Source organism: Oncorhynchus tshawytscha, linkage group LG08, assembly GCF_018296145.1.
Source record: "Oncorhynchus tshawytscha isolate Ot180627B linkage group LG08, Otsh_v2.0, whole genome shotgun sequence".
NCBI classification, from domain to species: domain Eukaryota; kingdom Metazoa; phylum Chordata; class Actinopteri; order Salmoniformes; family Salmonidae; genus Oncorhynchus; species Oncorhynchus tshawytscha.
This window is the reverse complement of record NC_056436.1, coordinates 17,290,427-17,315,284: the sequence shown is the minus strand read 5'-3', so window position 1 is coordinate 17,315,284 and position 24,858 is coordinate 17,290,427. Positions and strand designations below refer to the sequence as shown.

Sequence of the window (24,858 nt, the reverse complement as noted above, 5' to 3'; positions counted from 1 at the left end):
GGTGGCGCTCGGCGGTCATCGTCACCGGCCTACTAGCTGCCACTGATCTTTTCCTCCCCCTCCTTGTCTGTTTATTAGTTACACCTGTTGTTAATTAGGTTTATTAGTTGGGCTTTATTAGCCAGCCGGCCCACCTGCTGGGTGTGCGGGATTGTTTTATGTGCACTCATTGTACACGCCTGTATGTCACGGTTGTTCGTGTACGTGAGTTGTTTTTGGAACTGTTTAGTTCCCCTGTGTTTTAGGGCATTTGTTTTGAGTGGCGTCTGTTTTCACCTGGTCGGTGTATAAAGAAGTAGCGCTACTCTGAATTCTCTGTCTCCTGCGTCTGACCCCTTCCTCCACTACACCCCGAGCATTACAATATTTGAGATTCTTCAAAGTAGCCACCCTTTGCCTTGTTAACCGCTTTGCACACAATTGGCATTCTCTCAACCAGATTCATGAGGTAGTCACCTGGAATTCATTTCAATTAACAAATGTGCCTTGTTAAAGTTCATTTGTGGAATTTATTTCCTTCTTAATGCGTTTGAGCCAATCAGTTGTGTTGTGACAAGGTAGGGTTGGTATACAGTTGAGAGCCCTTATTTGGTATAAGACCAAGAACATCTCAAATAAGCAAAGAGAAATGAGTCCATCATTATTTTAAGACATGAAGGTCAGTCAATCCGGAAAATGTCAAGAACTATGAAAGTTTCTTCAAGTGCAGTCGCAAAAACCATCAAGCGATATGATGAAACTGGCTCTCATGAGGACCCCCACAGGAAAGAAAGAGCCAGAGTTACCTCTGCTGCAGAGGATAAGTTCATTAGAATTACCAGCCTCAGAAATTGGCAATTAACTGCACCTCAGATTGCAGCCGAAATAAATGCTTCACAGAGTTCAAGTAACTGACACATCTCAAAGGCATCTGTTCAAAAGAGACAGCGTGAATCAGGCCTTCATGGTCAAATTGCTGCAAAGAAACCCCTACTAAAGCCACCAATAAAAAGAAGAGACTTGCTTGTGGCAAGAACACGAGCAATGGACATTAGACCGGTGGAAATCTGTCCTTTGGTCTGAAGAGTCCAAATGTGAGATTTTTGGTTCCAAACTCTGTGTCTTTGTGAGACGCAGAGTAGGTGAACAGATGATCTCTGCATGTGTGGTTCCCACCTTGAAGCATGGAGGATGTGTTATGGTGTGGGGGTGCTTTGCTGGTGACACTGTCAGTGATTTATTTAGAATTCTGCAGCAATACGCCATCCTACCTGGTTTGCGTTACCATTTGTTTTTCAACAAGACAATGACCCAACATACCTCCAGGCTGTGTAAGGGCTGTTTGTCCAAGAAGGAGAGTGATGGAGTGCTGCATCAGATGACCTGGCCTCCACAATCACCCAAACTCAACCCAATTGAGATGGTTTGGGATGAATTATACCGCAGAGTGAAGGAAAGGCAGCCAAGTGCTCAGCATATGTGGGAACTCCTTCAAGACTGTTGGAAAAGCATTCCATGAAGCTGGTTGAGAGAATGCCAAGAGTGTGCAAAGCTGCAATCAAGGCAAAGGTTGGCTACTTTGAAGAAGTTTAACACTTTTTTGGTTACTACATGATTCCATATGTGTTATTTCATAGTTTTGATGTCTTCACTATTATTCTACTATGTAGAAAATAATAAAAATAAAGAAAAACCCTTGAATGAGTAGGTGTGTCACAACTTTTGACTGGTACTGTATATATATATATATATACACACTGTATGTTTTTTCCATGTCAACTGAACACATCTTGTGAGTCTGGTTGGATAATTGATTTCAGTATGTGATCATGAGTGAGTATTAAATAACCTGGTATTCCTTATACATTCATTGAAATACTGTTTAGATGAATTTGCTTTAGAGAAGACAATGTCTTACATTAGCAAAACCTTACATTCAAATAGAAACCTTTTAAGACTTTAACACAACAATTAAATCAGCATTATATTACCTTAATGAAAGAGGTAGACCTATAAGTGCCACCATTGATAACAATTAGACAAAAGTTAGACAGCAATATTCCTTTGTTTTAGTTACAATCACTTAGGACACAGTCAGGAATAAATTCAATGGACTCTCATTTCTAGGCATCTACGTAGTCTGAGTTCCCACATATCACCCCCGCGTCCTCGTAATGGGCACAGTTATGCATACCTACGCCTGTGTGTTGACAGCCCAGCAGGCTCTCCTCTGTCCCCTCACACTGTACATCATCCAGAAGAATCCGGAGACTCTTCCCTTCTCCGAACTCCGAGTGCTTGGACGCCTTCAGGGCGAACCGGAACCCTAGCTGTCGACAAACCACTGCTGCGTTTTTTGTATTCCACAGGTCGTCGCACACCGTTCCCCACTCCCCGTTGGCGAAGATCTCCACCCTCCCCCGGTCATCCCGCCCCTGCTCGTCCCCTGCCAGTCTCACCACCCCATTCTGTGGCACAGCTGCTGATGCTGACCCACTCTCTAACCGATGCTTGCCCTTCTTCCTGCGATTTTTCCGTCGTGTGTGCCTGGGTGGTTTGGTTGTGGTTGTGGTTGGAGGAAGTGTGGTGGTGACAGCGGCAGCCTCTTGCTCCTTCAGAATATCCATGAGCTCCTGAAGCCAGTCCTTGTCGGACTCGCTTACTGCAGACTCAGTGGGATGGGATCTGACGGGCTCTTCTTGCGGGGAGAGATTTGGTCGCTTGGTCGGTAGTTCAACTCCTGTTAATGCTATAGAATATAAGGATTGGATAACTACATGGACAAGCCTAATGTATAGTTGAGGGAGATTAGGTTTTAATTAGCATGTATGCCTATCTAACAGTGTAATAAAAGTTTAATAGCAATCTGGCATTCTCAAAGGTCTAAAAACATCTCTCATTACTTCATGATCTGTGAATTGATGATGAAGTGAATAATCTAATTGAAGCAGTGAGGTCTAGTGTTTCACTGACATAAGTGCTTGATTGAGCAAAGGAGGCAAAATAAAACAAAATAAAAGCAGACAGACAGAAGAGGGTGAGGCAGGGTGAGGCAGGGGGAGACAGACAGACAGAGACAGACAGACAGACGAGGGGGAGACAGAGGACAGGGGGTGAGACAGACAGACAGAGACAGAGACGGGTGAGGCAGGGGGAGACAGACAGAAGAGGGTGAGGCAGGGGGAGAGACAGACAGGGGGACGAGGGAGGGTGAGGCAGGGGGAGACAGACAGACGAGGGTGAGGCAGGGGGAGACAGACAGACAGAGATGAATGTTGACAGCCAGCATACTCACTTTCCTTTGGTTTGAATTTGATGAGCTTGCTCTTCACTCTGACAGGCAGCGGGTCATAGTGGCATTGTCTTGGCGGTGCCCGTCTAAAACAGACAAAAGACAAAAAGAAAAGTCTTCAGCAGGGAAGACAACTAAATCAGAGGGTGAGTAGTCAGAGGTTTGCACCAGTTTCATCAGACTCTGTTGAGACCTTGGCTCTTTAGATGTATTTGATTAGGTTTCAGCTGGTCTCTTTGCCAAAATAAGGCTGAAGGCCTATTCTACTCTTCCCTTTCCAAACATTGCTGTGGTAGAGACTAATTAAAATCAGCTTCGTGAGTGAGAGAAAAACAAATAACTTGACACAATCGTATATAGTGCAGCAGCCAACAGAGAGAGAGCGAGAGAGAGAGAGAGAGAGAGAGCAAGAGAGAGGGAGTGAGAGAGAGTTTCACACCGCTTCTTTCACCTAGAACTCTGGTGAAAGGGAGGGTGAGCCAACCTCGACAATCACCAAATCAGAGAAAGAATACTGTTCATCAGCAGTGTTGCTATAAGAACACAGAACACACAGAGACTGAATTGACCATAGAAATCACATTAAGAACTACAGGCACATTCTTCTGATTTAAAATAACCAGATCAGTAATCATGAATTGATGCTCAACATGTTTCACAGATTTGTTTAGTCTTTGTCTCTTTTAAAAATAGTGTCTATGACAGTGTTGCTAGGCTTCTGCCATCTTCAAGAAAAGAGCAGTTGGCCACTAAACTTAGTTAAAACCTCACCTAACCAAACAGTGGCAGGGTCAGGCTGTTTGAAATGGCAGATTATGGCTTTAAATCCTTACCTTGAGGGATCCACCAGTTTGTAAACCACACCGGTGGGAGATGTGGCACTGGGCACTCCAGTTGACATGAAGTACAGTTCTCCTGTTGAGAAAGAGAAAATAAATGTCACCTTCAGTAATTTAAAATCTAGCTAGTTTCCTGGACTTGATTTGATTCTCTAATAAACATGATTTTTAGTCCAGGACTAGGCTTAATCTTGGTTTGGGAAAATGACATAATGTCTGCAGTCTAGAGATCTGATGCTTAAAAAAAAACTTTTCCATTGCCTGTGACCAAGTGGGAGAGGCGGACCAAAGCGCAGCGTGGTTATTTTGATTCATGGTCAATAAAGCACTTCACATAAACAAACTAACAAACAAAAACATGAAACGTGAAAACCCAAAACCGTCCTATCTGGTGCAAACACAGAGACAGGAACAATCACCCACAAACACACAGTGAAACCCAGGCTACCTAAGTATGATTCTCAATCAGAGACAACTAATGACACCTGCCTCTGATTGAGAACCATACTAGGCCGAAACATAGAAATACCCAAATCATAGAAAAACAAACAGACTGCCCACCCCAACTCACGCCCTGACCATACTAAATAATGACAAAACAAAGGAAATAAAGGTCAGAACGTGACAGTACCCCCAAAAGGTGCGGACTTCGGCCGCAAAACCTTAACCTATAGGAGAGGGTCTGGGTGGGCGTCTGTCCGCGGTGGCGGCTCTGGCGCGGGACGCGGACCCCACTTCACCATCGTCTTAGTCCGCCTTATTGTCGGCCTCCGTGGCTTTCTAACCATGGCAACCCTTCTCAATGACCCCACAGGACAAAGGGGCGGAAGCTCTGGACAGAGGGGCGGAGGCTCTGGACAGAGGGGCGGAGGCTCTGGACAGAGGGGCGGAGGCTCTGGACAGAGGGGCAGGGCCTCTGGGCTGAGGGGCTCTGGCGCCTCTGGGCTGAGGGGCTCTGGCGGCCCCTGGCTGACTGGCGGCACCTGGCTGACTGGCGGCCCCTGGCAGACTGGCGGCCCCTGGCAGACTGGCGGCACTGGCGGCGCTGGGCAGACTGGCGGCGCTGGGCAGACTGGCGGCGCTGGGCAGACTGGCGGCGCTGGCGGCGCTGGGCAGACTGGCGGCACTGGCGGCGCTGGGCAGACTGGCGGCACTGTCGGCGCTGGGCAGACGGGCGGCTCAGGCGGAAGGAGGAAGGCTCTAGCAGCGCCGGAGAGGGGGGAGACTCCGGTAGCGCTAGAGGGGAGGAAGGCTCTGGCAGCGCTGGACAGGCGGGAGCACCTGTAAGGATGAGACAGAGAGACAGCCTGGTGTGGGGGGCTGCCCCCGGAGGGCTGGTGCGTGGAGGTGGTACCGGATAGACCGGACCATGCAGGCGCACTGGAGCTCTTGAGCACCGAGCCTGCCTAACCTTATCCGGTTGAATGGTCCCGGTCGCCCTGCCAGTGCGGCAAGGTGGAATAGCCCACACTGGGCTATGCAGGCGAACCGGGGACACCGTGCGCAAGGCTGGTGCCATGTAAGCCGGCCCAAGGAGACGCACTGGAGACCAGATGCGTAGAGCCGGCTTCATGGCACTTGGCTCGATGCCCACTCTAGCCCAGCCGATACGCGGAGCTGGAATGTACCGCACCGGGCTATGCACCCGCACTGGGGACACCGTGCGCTTCACAGCATAACACGGTGCCTGCCCGGTCTCTCTCGGCCCCCGGTAAGCACAGGAAGTTGGCTCAGGTCTCCTACCTGGCTTCGCCATAGTTCCTGTTTGCCCCCTCCCAATACATTTTTGGGGCTGCCTCTCGGGCTTCCTTGCCAGCCGTGTTCCCTCATATCGCCGGCTCCTCTTTCCGGCTGCCTCTGCTCTCCTAGGTGCCTCCACCTGTTCCCATGGAAGGCGATCCTTTCCCGCCAGGATCTCCTCCCATGTGTAGCAACCCTTGCCGTCCAATACATCGTCCCATGTCCATTCCTCTTTGCGCCGCTGTTGCCCGTTACCACGCCGCTTGGTCCTGTTGTGGTGGGTGATTCTGGGGCGGCAGGGTAGCCTAGTAGTTAGAGCGTTGGACTAGTAACCGGAGGGTTGCAAGTTCAAACCCCCGAGCTGACAAGGTACAAATCTGTCGTTCTGCCCCTGAACAGGCACTGAACCCACTGTTCCTAGGCAGTCATTGAAAATAAGAATTTGTTCTTAACTGACTTGCCTAGTTAAATAAAGGTTAAAAAAATTCTGTAACGGTTTTCTTGACTTGAAGGAGAGGCAGACCAAAGCGCAGCGTGGTTATTCGGATTCATGGTCAATAAAGCACTTCACATGAACAAACTAACAAAAACAAGAAACGTGAAAACCCAAAACCGTCCTATCTGGTGCAAAACACAGAGACAGGAACAATCACCCACAAACACACAGTGAAACCCAGGCTACCTAAGTATGATTCTCAATCAGAGACAACTAATGACACCTGCCTCTGATTGAGAACCGAAACATAAATACCCAAATCATAGAAAAACAAACATAGACTGCCCACCCCAACTCACGCCCTGACCATACTAAATAATGACAAAATAAAGGTCAGAACGTGACAAAGGGCAAACAAAAATATCTTTAATGTGACTCCTCCTACCTGCCTCGTCCTCCGCAAATGAGATGATGTACTGGTAGTAGTTGTTGATTAAGCCAGGGAAGGCACAGGTCAGACCCATGCCCATACAGATCTCATGGTAGTCCCACTGACCTGTGTTCTTATTCTCCTGGAGGCTCATCATACGCCTATAGTGAAGAGACTCTATATGTTAGAATTTATTACATTTTTCTGTTTGCTTTCCTTATAGGCTATATACGAAAATATAAAACACAACCTTCTGAATATATATATAAAAAACACCTGCTATACAGTATAAACATCCATAAACCCTTTTAGGATTTGGATTGAACTTAAAATGATGAACACGTACAGTAAGGAGCCTTACCCGCTCATAAAGTCTCCAAATATGTACATGCCGTTCAGATTGGGGTATTCACAGCCTCTGTACACATAGCCACCAGTCACAGACTTGCCCATCTTGTGAGGGTAGGCATAGATGGGGAGTACATCATCTGGAAGAGAACAGAAGTAGGAGATAAGAGACTTCGTGCAGAGCCTGTGATTTTCCAGAAATCCTGATCTGGATGATTCCCGGATTTCCGGCTTATTCCCTCCTGAGCACTTCCCTTCTAAGCACATAATGACCCTGGAGACCGGGGTTCAATCCCCACGTCACGTCCACCCTTCCCATCTCTTCCCACTCTGGTTCCATTACTGTCTAAGGATAAATAAAGAACAGTTCAAAATAAAAACAGCTGAAGGAAATCACAGAACAAAACACACCGTGACCCAGCCACAGGATTCCAGCATGACGATGAGCATTGGAGTTGGCTATACAGCACAAACTCATCTTGGATTAGGCTAAACTACGGGATGCCCACCTAGAGAGCTGTTGGTGCACAGCTTCTTGTCATAACAGGAGAACCCTTCTTTGGCCCTCCAGCCGTAGTTCCTTCCCTTCTCTATGATGTCGATCTCCTCAAACTTGTTCTGTCCCACGTCCCCGCAGAAGATGCGTCCCTTGCCCTCCTTAGTCAGGGGGTCCCCCCGGTCCACAGAACACCTCCATGGGAGAAACAAGAACAAGTCGACCAATAAAACAACTTAAGTGTGGCCTAGGTCTAGCGGTCTACCGTGTCGGCATAGGTTTGAATCTGACCTACTTCCCTTTGACACAACCTCTATCTTTCCCCACTGTCATCCTCTCTCTATGTGTTCAATAAAGTCAGAAAATACCTTTAAAAAATTAATTAATTACACAAAAAAAGATATATATAGTATAGTATATATATACTTAAATAATTACAACTAGATTACACTTTATAACTCAGTTATTACTTATTTATTCCATGCACTAATGTAAACTCTTACCACACTTTTTTAGTTGTCAGTGTAATGTTTCATGAATGAAAGCATATTACGTTGTAAAGTTGTGGGAAAAAGGAGCACCTCCACATGTTGCGCACCCCATAAGCATAGACCTCAGGGCGCGCCCCGCGCTCATGCACGAACGGGTTGTCAGAAGGGATCCTGTACAGGGGACCTCTGTCATTGTCATCAACATCGATCCGGAGAACTTTGCCTAACAGGGCTGACCTGCAGAAGACAGCAGAATTAATGTGGAACATAACACTGTGTCTTTCTGTAAGTATGATTACTGATTGTCTTTGTAGTTTTAATGTTTTTTTATGTAAATAGAAGTAATGTATTACTAGCAACAGTGTTAATGTTAACAGCTGTAACTAATTGTTCAAGTTATATGATTCAATGTGAGTTCCACAAGTTTTCAATCCCTTCTCTCACTTGTTCTGAGAGTTTCCATATTTCCCAAAGGGGTCACCAGCCATGCCCCCGTCTCCAGTGAAAATGTACAGGTAACCGTCATCAGCAAACATCACCATTCCTCCGTTGTGATTGGACGCAGGCTCGTCAACCTCCAGAATGATCCTGAGAAAGTGTTGGACACAGAGAAATCAGTGTTAGAAAATCATACATTAAATGTATTGGCATAGATTTTGTTTGAGCAAAAACCTCCCATTTGTTTGAGCAGAAACCTCCCATTGAATTTCTGTGCAATGACACAGACACCTTTTGGTAACATGATACCTCGTCGGTCCATGCATTTCTAGACTCTCTAAATAGCAACGTTCACAAGAGGGCGATAGCAGAGATTTTTCTGTTGTCTTTCCATTTGAGTTGGGCAAAGAAGAATCATGTTGAAAACATCACCACAGTAATGTTTTCAATTTGAAAGAAAACCAACTGCATATATTTAAGGAATAGCTAGGCCTATGTAATGAAAGTTTAAGTTTGATTTACATGACCTTGTTTTGTGCCTCCCTGTAGGCTGTAGATATATCTGCTAGCAGCTTGCTAGCCAGCTGGCTATAAACAGCAAGAAAGCTAGCCTTTTAGCTTCCCACATCTCCTCCATATGAAATAACAAGATTTATAAATAATTAGCACTGGCAAATATTCTTATTGTCTACTCGCCAGTGTAACCTACAACATTATCCCAATTTGATATAAAGTTTCAATGTATTTTCTCCCATATCAACTAAAAAATAGAATGTCATCATGTCATGGCGAAATGGCTACCAGCTGTTTTTACCATGTAGCATTAGTTATTACTTCTCAACAAATTACATTTTGGGGGGGACTCTACACTGAACAAAAATGTAAACGCAACATGTACAGTGTTGGTCCCATGTTTCATGAGCTCAAATAAAAGATCCCAGAAATGTTCCATATGCACAAAAAGTGTATTTCTCTCAAATGTTGTGCATACATTTGTTTACATCCCTGTTAGTGAGAACTTCTCTTTTGCCAAGATAATCCATCCACCTGACAGGTGTGCCATATCAAGAAGTTGATTAAACAGCGTGATCATTACATATGTGCACCTTGTGCTGGGGACAATAAAAGGCCATTCTAAAATGTGCATTTTTGTCACACAACACAATGCCTTAGATGTCTCAAGTTGAGAGAGCATGCAACTGGCATGCTGACTGCAGGAAAGTCCACCAGAGCTGTTGCCAGAAATGTAATGTTCTTTTTTCTACCATAAGTCGCCTCCATTGTAATTTTAGAAAATTTGGCAGTATGTCCAACTGGCCTCACAACCCCAGACCACGTGTAACCATGGCAGCCCTGGACCTCCACATCCGGCTTCTTCACCTGCATGATCATCTGAGACCAGCCCTCCGGACAGCTGATAAAACTGTGGGTTTGCGCAACCAAATAAAACCTCCTCAGGGAAGCTTCTCCGCGTCCTCGACCTGACTGCAGTTTGGCGTCATAACCGACTTCTGTGGGTAAGTACTCACCTTCGATGTCCACTGGCATGCTGGAGAAGTGTGCTCTTCACGGATGAATCCCAGTTTCAACTTTACTGGGCAGATGGTGTCGTGTGGGCGAGCGATTTGTTGATGTCAATGTTGTGTTCAGAGTGCCCCATGGTGGGGGTGGGGTTATGGTATTGGCAGGAATAAGCTATGGACAATGTACACTAGCATTTTATTGATGGCAATTTGAATGCACAGAGATACTGTGAAAAGATTCTGAGGCCCATTAGCATGCTATTCATCCATTGCCATCACCTCATGTTTCAGCATGATAATGCCTTTCGGTTACTGGCCAAATGCTCTAACCACTAGGCAAAAAGCAGCATTAAAATAACAGCAGCAAGGCTACAGTATATGCAGGGGGTACTGGTATAGAGTCAATGTGACTTTAGAGTCAATGTAACTTTTTGAGGATCTGAGGACCCATGCCAAATCTTTTCAGTCTACTGAAGGGGAATAGGCTTTGTCGTGCCCTCTTCACAATTGTCTTGGTGTGTTTGGACGATGACAGTTTGTTGGTGATGTGGACACCAAGGAACTTGAAGCTCACAACCTGCTCCACTACAGCCCCGTCGATGAGAATGGGGACGTGCTCCATCCTTCTTTTCCTGTAGTCCACAATCAGCTCCTTTGTCTTAATCACTCCCTATAAACTGTCTCATCATTGTTGGTGATCAGGCATACCACTGTTGTGTCATCAGCAAACTTAATGATGGTGTTGGAGTCGTGCCTGGCCATGCAGTCATGAGTGAACAGGGAGTACAGGAGCGGACTGAGCACGCACCCCTGAGGGGCCCCCGTGTTGAGGATTAGCGTGGCAGATGTGTTGTTACCTAGCCTTACCATCTGGGCCCATCAGTAAGTCCAGGATCCAGTTCCCGAGGGAGGTGTTTAGTCCCAGGGTCCTTAGTTTAGTGATGAGCTTTGAGGGCACTATGGTGTTGAACGCTGAGCTGTAGTCATTGAATAGCATTCTCACCTAGGTGTTCCTTTTGTTCAGGTGGGAAAGGGCAGTGTGGAGTGCAATAGAGATTGCTTCATCTGTGGATCTGTTGGGGCGGTATGCAAACTGGAGTGGGTCTAGGGTTTCTGGGATAATGGTGTTGATGTGAGCCATTGCCTTTCAAAGCAATTCATGGCAACAGCCGTGAGTGCTAAGGGTCGGTAGTCATTTAGGCAGGTTACCTTAGTGTTCTTGGGCACAGGGACTATGGTGGTCTGCTTGAAACATGTTGGTATTACAGACTCAGTCAGGGACAGGTTGAAAATGTCAGTGAAGCCACTTGCCAGTTGGTCCGCGCATGCTTGGAGTACATGTCCTGGTAATCCGTCTGGCACTGTGGCCTTGTGAATGTTGACCCGTTTAAAGGTCTTATTCACATCAGCTACGGAGAGCATGATCACACAGTCGCCTGGAACAGCTGATGCTCTCATGCATGCTTCAGTGTTGCTTGCTTCGAAGCGAGCATAGAAGTAACTTAGCTCGTCTGGTAGGCTCATGTCACTGGGCAGCTCGCGGCTGTGCTTCCCTTTGTAGTATGTAATAGTTTGCAAGCCCTGCCACATCTGATGAGTGTCGGAGCCAGTGTAGTATGATTCCAGGCTCATAGCAAAGGGTCTGAATACTTATGTAAATAAGGTATTACTGTTTTTTTAGATGAAATACATTTGCTAAAAATTCTAAAAACCTGTTTTCGCTTTGCATTATGGGTATTGTGTGTAGTTTGATGAGGATAATTTTTAAAAATCCATTTTAGAATAAGGCCGTAACGTAACAAAATGTGGAAAAAGTCAAGGGGTCTGAATACTTTCCGAATGCACTGTGTACATATATGTATGTGTATATATAAATATACAACAATAGACAAATATAATGCTAATATTACATCATGCTCATAAATGTAGCCCAAACATTCATTCTTTGTAACAATTAGATATTTCATGCTTTAATCTAGTAGCTAGCACATCTTGATCATGTGTTGTTCCTTCTCTCTTTCTAGAAGCAATCAGTTACAACTAAAAAAGTCAGATTGAGGCCTTCAATCAAACTGATGACAGAGAAATATGTGTGCACCAGGTCAAGGCTTCTTGCACGGATGGTTTTGAGATGTCAGTTAACAATAATTCATTTTGCAAAAATTACATGAATTGCCATATTAGGCATAACTCAATTTTATGTTGCTTTTCTTCCACCCAAGCCTTATACACCTGAGTAAGAAGGAAGAGATAACTAGTAGACAACTGTCTCTAAAAAAGGAAGTTACAGTCTAGATTGAATATCATAATTAGTTGATTAGTTTGAATCAATTGTTTTGAGACTTGAAATCTTGTGTACTGTGGTTCTCTAGGAACAGTTGGCCACACATTTAAAGGTAGATTTTGTAGGCTTAAGTCCCAGTTTATGCTAGCTACATTGTCTGTTTATATAGCATTTATGAAAGGCAGAAACATTGTTTCCTTGCTGAAAAATATATAGAATGCCAGTTTTAGTTAGAAGCATAGCAACATCAAGGCAACTTTGTAACAGCTGACCTCGTTTTTACAAAGCCAAACCCGCCCACCCATTAGCTGCTGTGTCTACCTTTTAAGATGCCAAAATAGAAAATGTTTTCAGTATCCTAATTTTGTTTTAGTTTTGTGTTTACTGATTGTTTCAGTGCATACATTCAACAAGCTTTGGACAAAGGACTTCCACAAGGCTGCCATCTCCAAAGTTCACTCAAAAAGGCAATAGCTCTAAACTGGGTTTGATTTAGTTTTTAAGTTGTTTTAATTATTAAAATGTTGTTTATTATCTTTTAAACTTCCATTGGTTGAAAGCTATTTCTCAGTTAACACTTGACTCATGTAAATTCTGTAGTTGCCCCTTTAAATATCGTAAGGTCAACATACCCATAGTGTTCACATTTCTCTCATGTAAATGTTGTAGCTACATAAAAATATTAAATCAACAATTTATTTGGGAAATATCCAGTCTTTGCTCTTTTCTTCATAGCATGCAGACGATTTCAAGTTGTATTTGATTTATTTTTATCTGTTAAGACATTGAATACGTGTTTAGTATATTTAGTACATTTCATATGTTTAGTTCTCTGTGAGAAGCAAGTTCATTTAAAGCGATATGTGATTGGTATATGTAGATACAACATTTCAATGTTGTTAACACACAGTAACCAAAAACCGGATCTAATTTGCATATTCATATTGAGTTTGCAGCAAATTTGCCCCGAGTTTCTCAGAATTGTTTGCCAGAAGTTCACAAGTTGACGCAAATTTGCCGCAACAGTTTACCACACAATTAACTGCATGTGAAAATATGAGCTTGCTCAAAGGTTTGCAGCAACAGTTTGCCAGAAGCCTGTTTTTTCTGTAAGGACTGCCTCCATAGTGTGCAGACCCCTTTACAGAACATGGAGAAAAAGAATGATCATGATGTGTGCTAATGGGGAAATGCGCATTCAGCAGCCAGTTTCGGGGGCAGAACACAACACACTGCACATACAGTGGGGCAAAAAAGTATTTAGTCAGCCACCAATTGTGTAAGTTAGACTGGCTAGGCCACTCCATGACTTTGAAATGCTTCTTACGAAGCCACTCCTTCGTTGCCCGGGCAGTGTGTTTGGGATCATTGTCATGCTGAAAGACCCAGCCATGTTTCATCTTCAATGCCCTTGCTGATGGAAGGAGGTTTTCACTCAAAATCTCACAATACATGGCCCCATTCATTCTTTCCTTTACACGGATCAGTCGTCCTGGTCCCTTTGCAGAAAAACAGCCCCAAAGCATGATGTTTCCACCCCCATGCTTCACAGTAGGTATGGTGTTCTTTGGATGCAACTCAGCATTCTTTGTCCTCCAAACACGACGAGTTGAGTTTTTACCAAAAAGTTATATTTGGTTTCATCTGACCATATGACATTCTCGCAATCTTCTTCTGAATCATCCAAATGCTCTCTAGCAAACTTCAGACGGGCCTGGACATGTACTGGCTTAAGCAGGGGGACACGTCTGGCACTACAGGATTTGAGTCCCTGGCGGCGTAGTGTGTTACTGATGGTAGGCTTTGTTACTTTGGTCCCAGCTCTCTGCAGGTCATTCACTAGGTCCCCCCGTGTGGTTCTGAGATTTTTGCTCACAGTTCTTGTGATCATTTTGACCCCACGGGGTGAGATCTTGCGTGGAGCCCCAGATCGAGGGAGATTATCAGTGGTCTTGTATGTCTTCCATTTCCTAATAATTGCTCCCACAGTTGATTTCTTCAAATCAAGCTGCTTACCTATTGCAGATTCAGTCTTCCCAGCCTGGTGCAGGTCTACAATTTTGTTTCTGGTGTCCTTTGACAGCTATTTGGTCTTGGCCATAGTGGAGTTTGGAGTGTTTGGAGTGTGACTGTTGTGGTTGTGGACAGGTGTCTTTTATACTGATAACAAGTTCAAACAGGTGCCATTAATACAGGTAATGAGTGGAGGACAGAGGAGCCTCTTAAAGAAGAAGTTACAGGTCTGTGAGAGCCAGAAATCTTGCTTGTTTGTAGGTGACCAAATACTTATTTTCCACCATAATTTGAAAAAAAATTCATTAAAAATCCCACAACGTGATTTTCTGGATTTTTTTTCTCATTTTGTCTGTCATAGTTGAAGTGTACCTATGATGAAAATTATAGGCCTCTCATCTTTTTAAGTGGGTGAACTTGCACAATTGGTGGCTGACTAAATACTTTTTTGCCCCACTGTAACTGTACCTCTCAGACCCGTGGTCCACCACGTTCATGTCGCTGGGAGAGACGCGGAACTCACTGATCCTGATCCTCTCATCGAAGCCAATCTCCACAGAGTAGTATACATACAGCTTCCTGTTGTACTTATAGTTGGGGTGAAAGGTCATGCCCAGGAAGCCCCTCTCGTCCCCCTCCCAGGGCGACGTCAGAACGGCCTTGGTGATGTTCAGGAACGGCTTCTCCAGCTTGGAGCGGTCGGGTAGGTACGTCCACACCAGACCCACCTACGATACGATAATAACTTTATTACGGAAATTCATTTTTGTGAGTCCAACATATACATACAACAATACACAAAATCAATACACTATAGGGCGGTTTCCAGGATGCAGATTAAACTTTTCTCCATTGAGCTTATTTTTGAGGACAGGTCAGGACAAGGTCTAATTTGTGTCTGCACGAGAAACCGCCCCTATTATACCACAATGCAATACAAAAACTGTTGAAGGAAAGTGAGCACACACACCTGCTCTGCTATAAAGAAGCGGTGTGTTCCGTCGTTGGCGTAAACCATGGCCAGGGGGTTCCGCAGGCCATTGGCTATTTCCTCCAGGCAGAGCTGCAGGCAACCCTCGGGGTCGGCCCGGACCCGGCCCAAGTTCTGTGTCAGCTGTTCGTTGCTGAGGAGGTGTGTACAAAAGTTTTTTAATTGAATCAATTAAACTGTACAGTCAATAAGAATCCCATAAAAATGTTGAACATTTGCCCTACCCCACCCCCAATTCCAAGCAAACCCTTGGAAGCCCCACCTGAGAAGGTGTGGGTAACAGTAGTCTGGGTCCTCCAGCTCCAGGTGCTGGCAGAAGCGGCCCTGGTCCGGCTCGGCTTCGGCTAGCTGCGGGTCGTCGGAGAGCAAGGTGATGGTGGAACGGCATTTGAGCCAGAACTGTGAACAGTAGTCAGGGCACAGGCCAGGGAGGGTTCTGATAGGGGTGTTGGGGTCCTCAGCATCAAAGAGGTGAGCTGCATATGGAGAGCATTCCTGAAGGGGGAAAAGAAAGGGAATGGGGAAGGTGGAGAAAATGGAGAAGTGAGAAGGGAGTTAGGGACCAACCAAACTCTTTCATTTGGGCAGCCCCCCTGTCATCTTATACATTTTGCCTGGTTCTGTGAAGCACATACACTTTCGATTTGAGGAGATACGCTTGTTATGACAACATGCATTTTAGCAGTTTAAGTTAATTTCTCTCAAATTTTGTGCACAAATTTGTTTACATCCCTGTTAGTGAGCATTTCTCCTTTGCCAAGATTTTCCATCCACCTGACAGGTGTGGCATATCAAGAAGCTGATTAAACAGCATGATTATTACACAGGTGCACCTTGTGCTGGGGACAATAAAAGGCCACTCTAAAATTGTCACGACTCCCACCAAGGGTGGCTCCCCTGCCTGTTCGGGCGGCACTCGGCGGTCGTCGTCGCCTGTCTACTAGCTGCCAACGATCCATTTATCCTTTTTTGTTTGTTTGGTCTTATTGGTTGCACCTGTCGCTCATTTTGTTTCTTGATTCATGTCTATTTAAGCCTTTTAGGACTGCCTATTTTTGTGTGGGATTGTTTTCTGTTAGTCAGGGTGTGCGTGTTTGTGCTCCTGTCTGTTTGTGCCCTGTGTTGGGTCAGACTATTTTTCTGTCTATCTATCGCCTATTGTTTTGGGCGTTTGTTTGGGAATCCAAATAAAGACGGTTTCCCCAGTTCCTCAGCTCTCTGCAATTGACTCTGCACTCACCACTCCCGGCGATTGTGACAAAAATGTGCAGTTTTGCCACACAACTGTCACGTTCTGACCTTTATTTCTGTTGTTTTTGTCATTATTTAGTATGGTCAGGGCGTGAGTTGGGGTGGGCAGTCTATGTTTGTTTTTCTATGATTTTGGGATTTCTATGTTTCGGCCTAGTATGGTTCTCAATCAGAGGCAGGTGTCATTAGTTGTCTCTGATTGAGAATCATACTTAGGTAGCCTGGGTTGCACTGTTTGTTTGTGGGTGATTGTCTATGTTAGTTGCTTGTGTCGGCACAGGTCTCATTTATAGCTTCACGGTCGTTATTTGTTTATTGTTTTTGTATTCAGTGTTCAGCACTTTCTTTAATTAAATATTCATCATGAACACATACCACGCCGCATTTTGGTCCTCCGATCCTTCTCGCCTCTCCTCTTCAGATGAAGAGGAGGACGACCGTGACAACAACACAATGCCACAGATGTCTCATGTTTTGAGGGAGCATGCAATTGGCATGCTTACTGCAGGAATGTCCACCAGAGCTGTTGCCAGAGAATTGATTGTTAATTTCTCTACCATAAGCCACCTCCAACATTGTTTTATAGAATTTGGCAGTACGTCCAGCCGACCTCAAAACCGCACTCCACCTGTAACCATGCCAGCCCAGGACCTCCACACCTGGCTTCTTCAACGAACACAATTGCATTTTATCAATAGCAATTTTAATGCACAGAGATGCTGTGAAAAGATCCTGAGGCCTATTGTCGTGCCATTCATCCGCCACCATCATCTCATGTTTCAACATGATAATGCACAGCCCCATTTTGCACGGACTTGTACATAATTCCTGGAAACTGAAAATGTCCCAGTTCTTCCATGGCCTGCATACTTACCAGACATGTCACCCATAGAGCATGTTTGGGATGCTCTGGATTGACGTGAATGACAGCGTGGTCCAGTTCCCATCAATATCCAGCAACTTTGTACAGCTATGCCCCTACCTTTTTTTAAAGGTATCTGTAACCAAAAGATGCATATCTGTATTCCCAGTCATGTGAAATCCATAGATTAGAGCCTAATTCATGTATTTTAATGAACTGGTTTCCTTATATGGGCTCCCGAGTAGTGCAGCGGTCTAAGGCACTGCATCTCAGTGCAACAGGCGTCACTGTAGTACCTGCTGGCTCGAATCCAGGCTGCATCACATCTGGCTGCGATTGGCAGTCCCATAGGGAAGCGCACAATTGGCCCAGCGTCGTCCAGGTTTGGCTGGGTAGGCCGTCATTGTAAATAAGAGTTTGATCTTAACTGACCTACCTAGTTAAATAAAGGTTATAAACTGTAACTCAGTAAAATGTTGCAATTATATTTTTGTTCAGTGTTGCTAGATAGTGTGGCAAGGGTGACAGCACTCCAAAAAATGTACAACTATAGCCTTAACGTCTACTGTTATGTTTTTGTACGAAAACAAAAAGCAAATACTCCGGTAAAAACGGAATGATTTTCAACACTCCCAAGTCCCAACTTTGGCAAACAAGTTTAAAATTCTTGCTTAAGTTTCTATCCACAAGCATAAACTAGCTAGCTGGGAAGGGCTCATCGGGATGATTGACTGAACTGAATGAACCGAATTTGTTTGTCTCCACCTGACTCTCGCTGCTCCACAAACCTCTCATTTTGTACCAAAATCATAACTTTGGGCACCAGGCATGTCCGTAAAGCCTCTCCCCAGTTGTATATCTCATGCTATTCTACACATTTTGCCATGAGGCAGAGCATACATTTTGAAGTTTAATGCTAATTTCCTGTAATAAACAAAATGGCTTATGAAGTGTTCATATGCTATCTGGGAGGCCTCGGAGACCCCAACAAAGCTTTGGGTTGGGGGTCCCAAAGCCCGTCTTGTGGGTGTGTGTGCCAGGTGCTATGCCAGTGCCTAAAAACAAAAGTCAGATCAGAAAATGTTATTTCTAATAAGTGCCACTGTATAACAAGAATATGCCTCTACAAACATGCCGGGACTTGCAAAGAACAGATGGATGATGTAATTCTGAAAACAACCGAGTAACGACCTTTACCCGTTCTTTGCTTACCTGGCAGAGAAGGTCCTGCACATACCCAGCACAGCTGGCATATCCATAATAGTCGAAATTGTCCATGATCTTATAGAATTTAGCCATCAATTCCTTGTCCTTGGCAGAGTCGCAGCAGCCGAAGTTCCTGTACATTGCGCAGAACTGGAGATCATCTTGAGGCTTGAAGGGGGGCTTGAAATCCAAACATTGTGGGTGTAAGAACACAGGTGCTATAAAAAATGCCAACAAATATAACGGAATGATCGGTGAGTGCCAAACACTGCCGAGTAAATCACAACAATACAACATTCTGACGTTACTTCAGGTCATTTAAAGTGCCCCACTTGAACCTCATGGATCAGAAATGTGTGCAAACCAGCAAAAAAACGAGGCTCCCTCCGGTTCTACAGTCCCGTAGACGCCTTGTGTGTTTGAGAGAGAGCGCGATCGGTTCACTGCACTTTGCTCTATTTCTTTAATAATCAACTTTCGACGGAATACAGACCATTTCATTTGTTATTCCACCGCGCAAGACATTACGTCGTCTCCGTATCTTTGTAGCCTATCTATAGGCTAGTTTCGAGTTCTCGTGCTATCGGTCCCGGCCCCGTCTTAAGAAACGCAGCAGAGTATTTTGCTGTCTGCTTCCTCCGTTTTGTAAGTGTGCTTGATCGCAGACGTAACTCATCTTTGCTCCACTATTACTATTCATATCCCCTATCTGCCTTAATACCCGCACAAAACACAATAATAGGAGAGGAAGTCATGGTAACAGTCCTGTCTGAGACAGTTGTGTTTTCAGACAGGCATCAAAACATTGAGAAAAGGCCTAATGCAATAAACAGAAGACAAATCCACCGGAGTTATTCCACTTCTGTGGATGACATCAATTGGTGTCTGTTCTTAGGAGATGCTAAATATGACTTCTGTGACTGTCAGTCAGTTAACTCACTCTTGTATTATTCTAAAAATACATTTACTAATTTAGATATGTTAATACAGTATTAAAATAGCTAAATTAGATAATGTATTATTACGTTCCACATGAATGCAAATAATATATATTTCTAATTCCACACCAATAATTGTATTTCTTTGATAGAACCATTTCGTTCTAGCGTTTATTTATTTTTGGTCCGGATATTTTCAGGATTTTTTTTCTAAATGATGCGTCGTATGCATGAAGAGGTTTTGCAACAATGTAGCCTATAGTGTTTCATGGTGGAATAAGACATTTATGCAACTGCCTTGTTGCAACATCGTTGCAGTTTTTGGTGCACTGTTGTCTTTGCCACTAGATGGCAACCGGTTCACACAATATTCTTGTGGCCCCAACCCTCACAACCTCACAACTTGTTAAACTTTAGTAAACGATCAAACTTTCACATTATTGTATCATTCTTTTATTATTGATCATAATATTTATGATCAGCTATTAACCTCTTAAATGTAGGAACTAAATCTAATCTAAAATGCAATCTACATAATCCTCTAAAGTAATTATTTATAACGAGGACCATAAAAAATAACTAGTAATGCTGCATACTCCAATAAAGGTTCAAATCTCACCTTTCTGGTCAAATGTTTTATAAATTGCTGAGCTGTAGACACTTTTGAGGACACAAGCTCAAGTACACAGTACAAATATGATACAAATATATATATTTTTTAAAGCTTTAAAGCTTTAAAATCAATGTCATAGGCCTATAGTTCTTAGTGGCCTCTCCCCCCTGAAAATCCTGACAGTCAACCCTTGTGGTAATTGAAGTTGGGGTGAATGAGGAAGAATATATGCATATATGCATAATAACTATGCATCAAACTCACAGGCACATAATGAGAAAACACTACATCTGTATCTACAGCCATAGCTAATAATTGTTCTACAATATACTATGTGTATTTGTCACATTCCATAACATATCATAGTATCATACCAAGTTAGTCATAGGCTACTCTGTTGTACCTCTATTATTAGCCAGTAGCCTATGGCCTCGTATTTATTTGCATTCCAAATAGGCCCACTCATTTTTTGTTTACAAACAAATGCATTTCAGTTTACTTTCTGAAACTCAAATGGGAGATGTTCCCCTCGTGAAATCTGCCAGCTGGCCCTTTAAGAAGAGTGAATAGTGGAGTCAAACTACAAGGCTCTACTTTTATCTACCTGCTCCAACTACTAGGTTACTGGTTTCTACTAGTCCCTGATTGGTCGCCCGAACAAATCTTTTTGAGTTGGTTGCGTCAAGCTTGAAGCTGACAGGATGCTGAGATCAGAGGGCGAATTCCAACCTTGCTGCCTTGATTGAGGACATCATTTGATCAGAATACTGTCACTTTAGTGCATGTCGGCCTTGCTGGTAAAGGAGGAATTGCTTTATGAGCTCGTATGCGCTTGTTAGCGTGAACATTTCTGTCTTTTGAATGAATATTGCCTGGCTAAAAGCAAACCTGCGCTGTGGACACAAAAGCTCTTATATTGCGAGTTGATGCAGTGCTTGATCAGCGAGGCTGTGGGAGATCCTTTCAAGTAATTCGGCGAATCGGTCTGTCCGGTGCGTAAAAGCGGGCACGGTGTCTCTCCAAACTCCACTCTGAGAGCATTTATCGGAATGAAAACGAAAATATGCTTTTTGCGATTTTGCTGAATTTGACAAGGGAATTATATCTACGGTACGGCTGCTACCTGCTTACTTGCCTGCCTATTTGGGTCACTTGCTTAGCTCCAACGCGTTTTTATTAGGCTACAGATTCCTGGCCTGTTGAATTCATCGTTATCCTTCCTTCATGTCGCATTGGAATAACTTAATCTATCATGGATTTGATTTTCTTTACAAAGTCACCGTTTAGGCTCGGTTTAGACATCCTATAGACACTTTAGAGTTCAATCGAACCTACGTAGAAGCGCAACACCAAGAGGGGAACATGGACAGAAATGCCCCAGACGGACCGTTGCTGGATGACTTGAGCAAACTCACGGACGAGGAGCTCTCAAGACTCGGAAAAGATGAGCTCATCAGGAAGCTACGGAGAACGGATAACGAGAAAATGAACTTAATGGTGGAGCACGGGAACATGATGAAAGACGTGAACCGGAGACTACAGGTCCACCTTCACGAGATCCGCAGCCTCAAGGAGATCAACCAGAAGCTGCAGGACGACAACCACGAGCTCCGGGAGCTCTGCTGTTTCCTGGACGACGACAGGCAGAAGGGCAAGACGCTGTCTCGGGAGTGGCAACACTTCGGCCGCCACACCGCCGGATCGATGTGGAAGGATGTCGGGGTGTACCATCAGAAGCTGAAGGATCTGGAAGCCAACCAGGGCTCTGTGATGCGGGAGAACCTGGAACTGAAGGAGATCATTCTGATGTTGGAGGAGGAGAGGAACGGAGCCGGGTCACGGAGCTCTATAGACTCCCAGTCCAGCCTGACCAACCTGAACGGGGGCACCAGAACCATTAGGGACGTCGGGGACGGGAGTAGTACCTCCAGCACCGGCAGTGCCGGTAGTCCTGACCACAACCACATACACACGCCCGCCGAGGGGAAGATAGCGTCCCTGCGGAGGTCTATGGACGACCTGTCGCCGCTGTCATACATCCACAGGAGCATCCCTAATGAACTGCATGGTGAGTCCATAGAAAGACATAACATCCTGTGAATTATAGAATATGTGTGGGTGAGTTTCCCTACAGAGTGCACCTTATTATTGAAGATGATGGGAATGTTCATTTTATAGACTACATCTTTAGTTTGATATATAGGACTCCAATGTGTGAATGGTTGGTAGGGGGCCTAGTGCTGTCCTTTAATGCAGATGTGTTAAATATATAGCCTACAGATATTAGCTATTCTGAAATCTGCCATAGCTGGCTGTGTAAGTAGAGAAAGTGAATGAGAGTTTAATATGCATATAGCCAAGCACACAAGTTACTTGTAAGTGTGTGATAGAATTGGTTTGAATTGAAGCCCTGCCCCAAAAAATACATTAGTTTTGAGTCTTGTAGGGCACTATATAGGGAGCCATCTGGGACACAACCTAGAATTATAGAACCCCACTTGTCACACTGATGCCCTTAACTCACACCTCTGACATCAGAGTGTTCCAGTGACATCATGATAAAAGCAGTCTTATCAGGAAGGAGTAAGGCCAGTTTGGAACATGCCCAGGTCATCATGACCTCCTGACCTGTTAATGGTCCACAAGGAGACATGGAGGGTCTGATAAGGACCTATCACCCCAAAACCAGACAGTCTTAAAACAATGTCCCTCCCACCCTTGAATGCGGTCTGCATTTCAATCTAATCTGTGCACCCATAACCACACCGTGCACTGTGTCTTATGTCATATCACAAGAGACTCATGTGCAACCTAATGTAAAATGTGACAAATGCTTATTTATCGGTTCATAGTCAGCTAGTATGCTATACATAAACACCTCCTTGGAAGGTGAACTAGGCCTTTCTGTCATGCCCTGTTACATAGTAATAACATGGTGTCTGACTGGGTTCAGAGGAAGTTTACATTACTGCTGCTGTTAGTGTTGAATGGTAGATAAGAGATGTAGAGATATGTGGATGTGGGTATTTCCAGTGGGTTCCCCACCCTCACCCCTCTCCACACACCCTGACCACCAAGGTGCAGTACTAGTCAAAAGTTCAGACACACCTACTCATTCCAGGGTTTTTCTTTATTTTTATTATGTTCTACATTGTAGAATAATAGTGAAGACTTCAAAACTATGAAATAACACATATGGAATCATGTAGTAACCAAAAACAAATCCAAATATATTTTATATTTGAGATTCTTCAAATTAGCCACCTTTTGCTTTGATGACAGCTTTGCACACTCTTGGCATTCTCTCAACCAGCTTCACCTGGAATGCTTTTCCAACAGTCTTGAAGGAGTTCCCACATATGCTAAGCACTTGTTGGCTGCTTATCCTTCACTCTGCGGTCCAACTCATCTCAAACCATCTCAATTAGATGTGTTTTGGGTCATTGTCCTGTTTAAAAACAAATTATAGTCCCACTAAGCGCAAACCAGATGAGATGGCATATCGCTGCAGAATGCTGTGGGAGCCATGCTGGTTAAGTGTGCATTGAATTCTAAATAAATCAGACTGTCACCTAAAAAGCACTCCCACACCATCACACCTCCTCCTCCATGCTTCAAGGTGGGAACCACACTGGGGTTTTTATTTGAAAAAACATGAATTTGACAGTAGCTTACAGGCAGCTCAGTGGCGAGTCTAATTCTGTATTTCATATTACAGTACACCGACTGTAATATACATACAGTATCAAAGCAAGTACTGTGTAATGACACCCAGTACCACACCGTAAAATGTATTATATTGTACTGTAAAAAAACAAACAAATTGCTACCATAATCTGAATAAATGAATAATTGAATGAATGGGTTCATTGAGGGCAGGGGTTTGTATTTTACAGTATTTTACTGTAATTACAAGGGACTGGTGAGAGCAGGTTGGCTGCTAGGTAAAGTGTTTACACATTACAGTACATTAATAAATATTTGGTGTTCTGTATCACTTCTAGAGGCCTTAACAAAGGTTTACTAACTGGCAGTGACTACAATGCAAAACAGACCCAAAAATGCTCAACTATTTAAGAGATTTGTATTACAAATGTATTACATTTTAAGTTTTCATCCCAATATTATACTTTATATACATCACAGAAGACTGAAATTTAACAAAACTGTTCAGAATAGAACATAAAAAATACATATAGCTAATTTAGAATTTTCTTATATTTTACGCATGAGGGCAAAGAGAGAACCTTTGGTCAATGATTGCAGGAAAGGGTTAGGACCTGCTGCTATGCCAATCTGTCCCCGACACAAGTTATGGGACATTATAACCACTTATAAGTTAAGTTGGTACTGCGTTCTCACTCATGGGTGCAACAAATATATCCTCTTACAAGGCACGCCTCAAAATATGTTAATGAGCAAGAAACAACAATACCATTCACCCCCACTAGTGGTCAAAAGGCTTTTGGCTCTCCAAAAATTCCAGTACCATTGGAACTACAGCAATTCTTTCCACACCCACAACATTTCCCACAATGCACCATACTTTTCAGTATGCAGCAGTAAAACGTTTCAGAGTATTTTACTGTTGATAATACCCCAAATTAGCGTATAATTGACAGTTTTCTGTTACAGTGCGCTGCCTGAGGTCTGCAAACTGTCCATATGTTGACATGTTAAGTAGGACC

General features: G+C 44.0%; 2 protein-coding genes across 4 annotated transcripts in view; one reads left to right on the top strand and one right to left on the bottom strand.

The window, feature by feature from the left end:
* Positions 1 to 1,666: 1,666 nt before the first annotated feature.
* On the bottom strand, positions 1,667 to 19,464 carry LOC112256868 (HHIP-like protein 1). 2 transcript variants are annotated; one of them, XM_024430426.2, is made up of 12 exons: positions 18,626 to 19,464; positions 15,563 to 15,795; positions 15,280 to 15,433; positions 14,778 to 15,037; positions 8,496 to 8,639; positions 8,142 to 8,288; positions 7,574 to 7,755; positions 7,078 to 7,204; positions 6,732 to 6,877; positions 4,105 to 4,186; positions 3,275 to 3,357; positions 1,667 to 2,719 (listed from the first exon to the last, which is right to left on the bottom strand). In XM_024430426.2, exons 1-12 carry the CDS (start codon positions 18,914 to 18,916, stop codon positions 2,103 to 2,105), a joined length of 2,466 nt encoding a protein of 821 aa, XP_024286194.1. In that variant the 5' UTR covers positions 18,917 to 19,464; the 3' UTR covers positions 1,667 to 2,102. The 2 variants fall into 2 exon arrangements, with proteins under 2 accessions (XP_024286194.1, XP_024286193.1); XM_024430425.2 differs by having other exon boundaries at positions 1,667 to 2,728; positions 18,626 to 19,461.
* A 1,328-nt stretch (positions 19,465 to 20,792) lies between these two features.
* LOC112255780 (coiled-coil domain-containing protein 85C-A) overlaps positions 20,793 to 24,858 on the top strand; it is a 91,293-nt gene continuing 87,227 nt past the window's right edge. For both annotated transcript variants that reach the window (XM_042325292.1, XM_042325291.1), the window contains exon 1: positions 20,793 to 22,238. In XM_042325292.1, the coding sequence (XP_042181226.1) occupies positions 21,533 to 22,238 (706 nt within the window). In that variant the 5' untranslated portion in view covers positions 20,793 to 21,532. The remainder of the gene's footprint in view (positions 22,239 to 24,858) is intronic.

Coding starts and splice junctions, on each gene's coding strand:
- LOC112256868 (XM_024430425.2), bottom strand. CDS start 18,916: ATGTTGTATTGTTGTGATTTACTCGGCAGTGTTTGGCACTCACCGATC. Junction 8,289..8,495: donor TATGGAAACTCTCAGAACAA/GTGAGAGAAGGG, acceptor TGTCTTCTGCAG/GTCAGCCCTGTTAGGCAAAG. Junction 2,729..3,274: donor CAAATTCAAACCAAAGGAAA/GTGAGTATGCTG, acceptor TATATTCTATAG/CATTAACAGGAGTTGAACTA.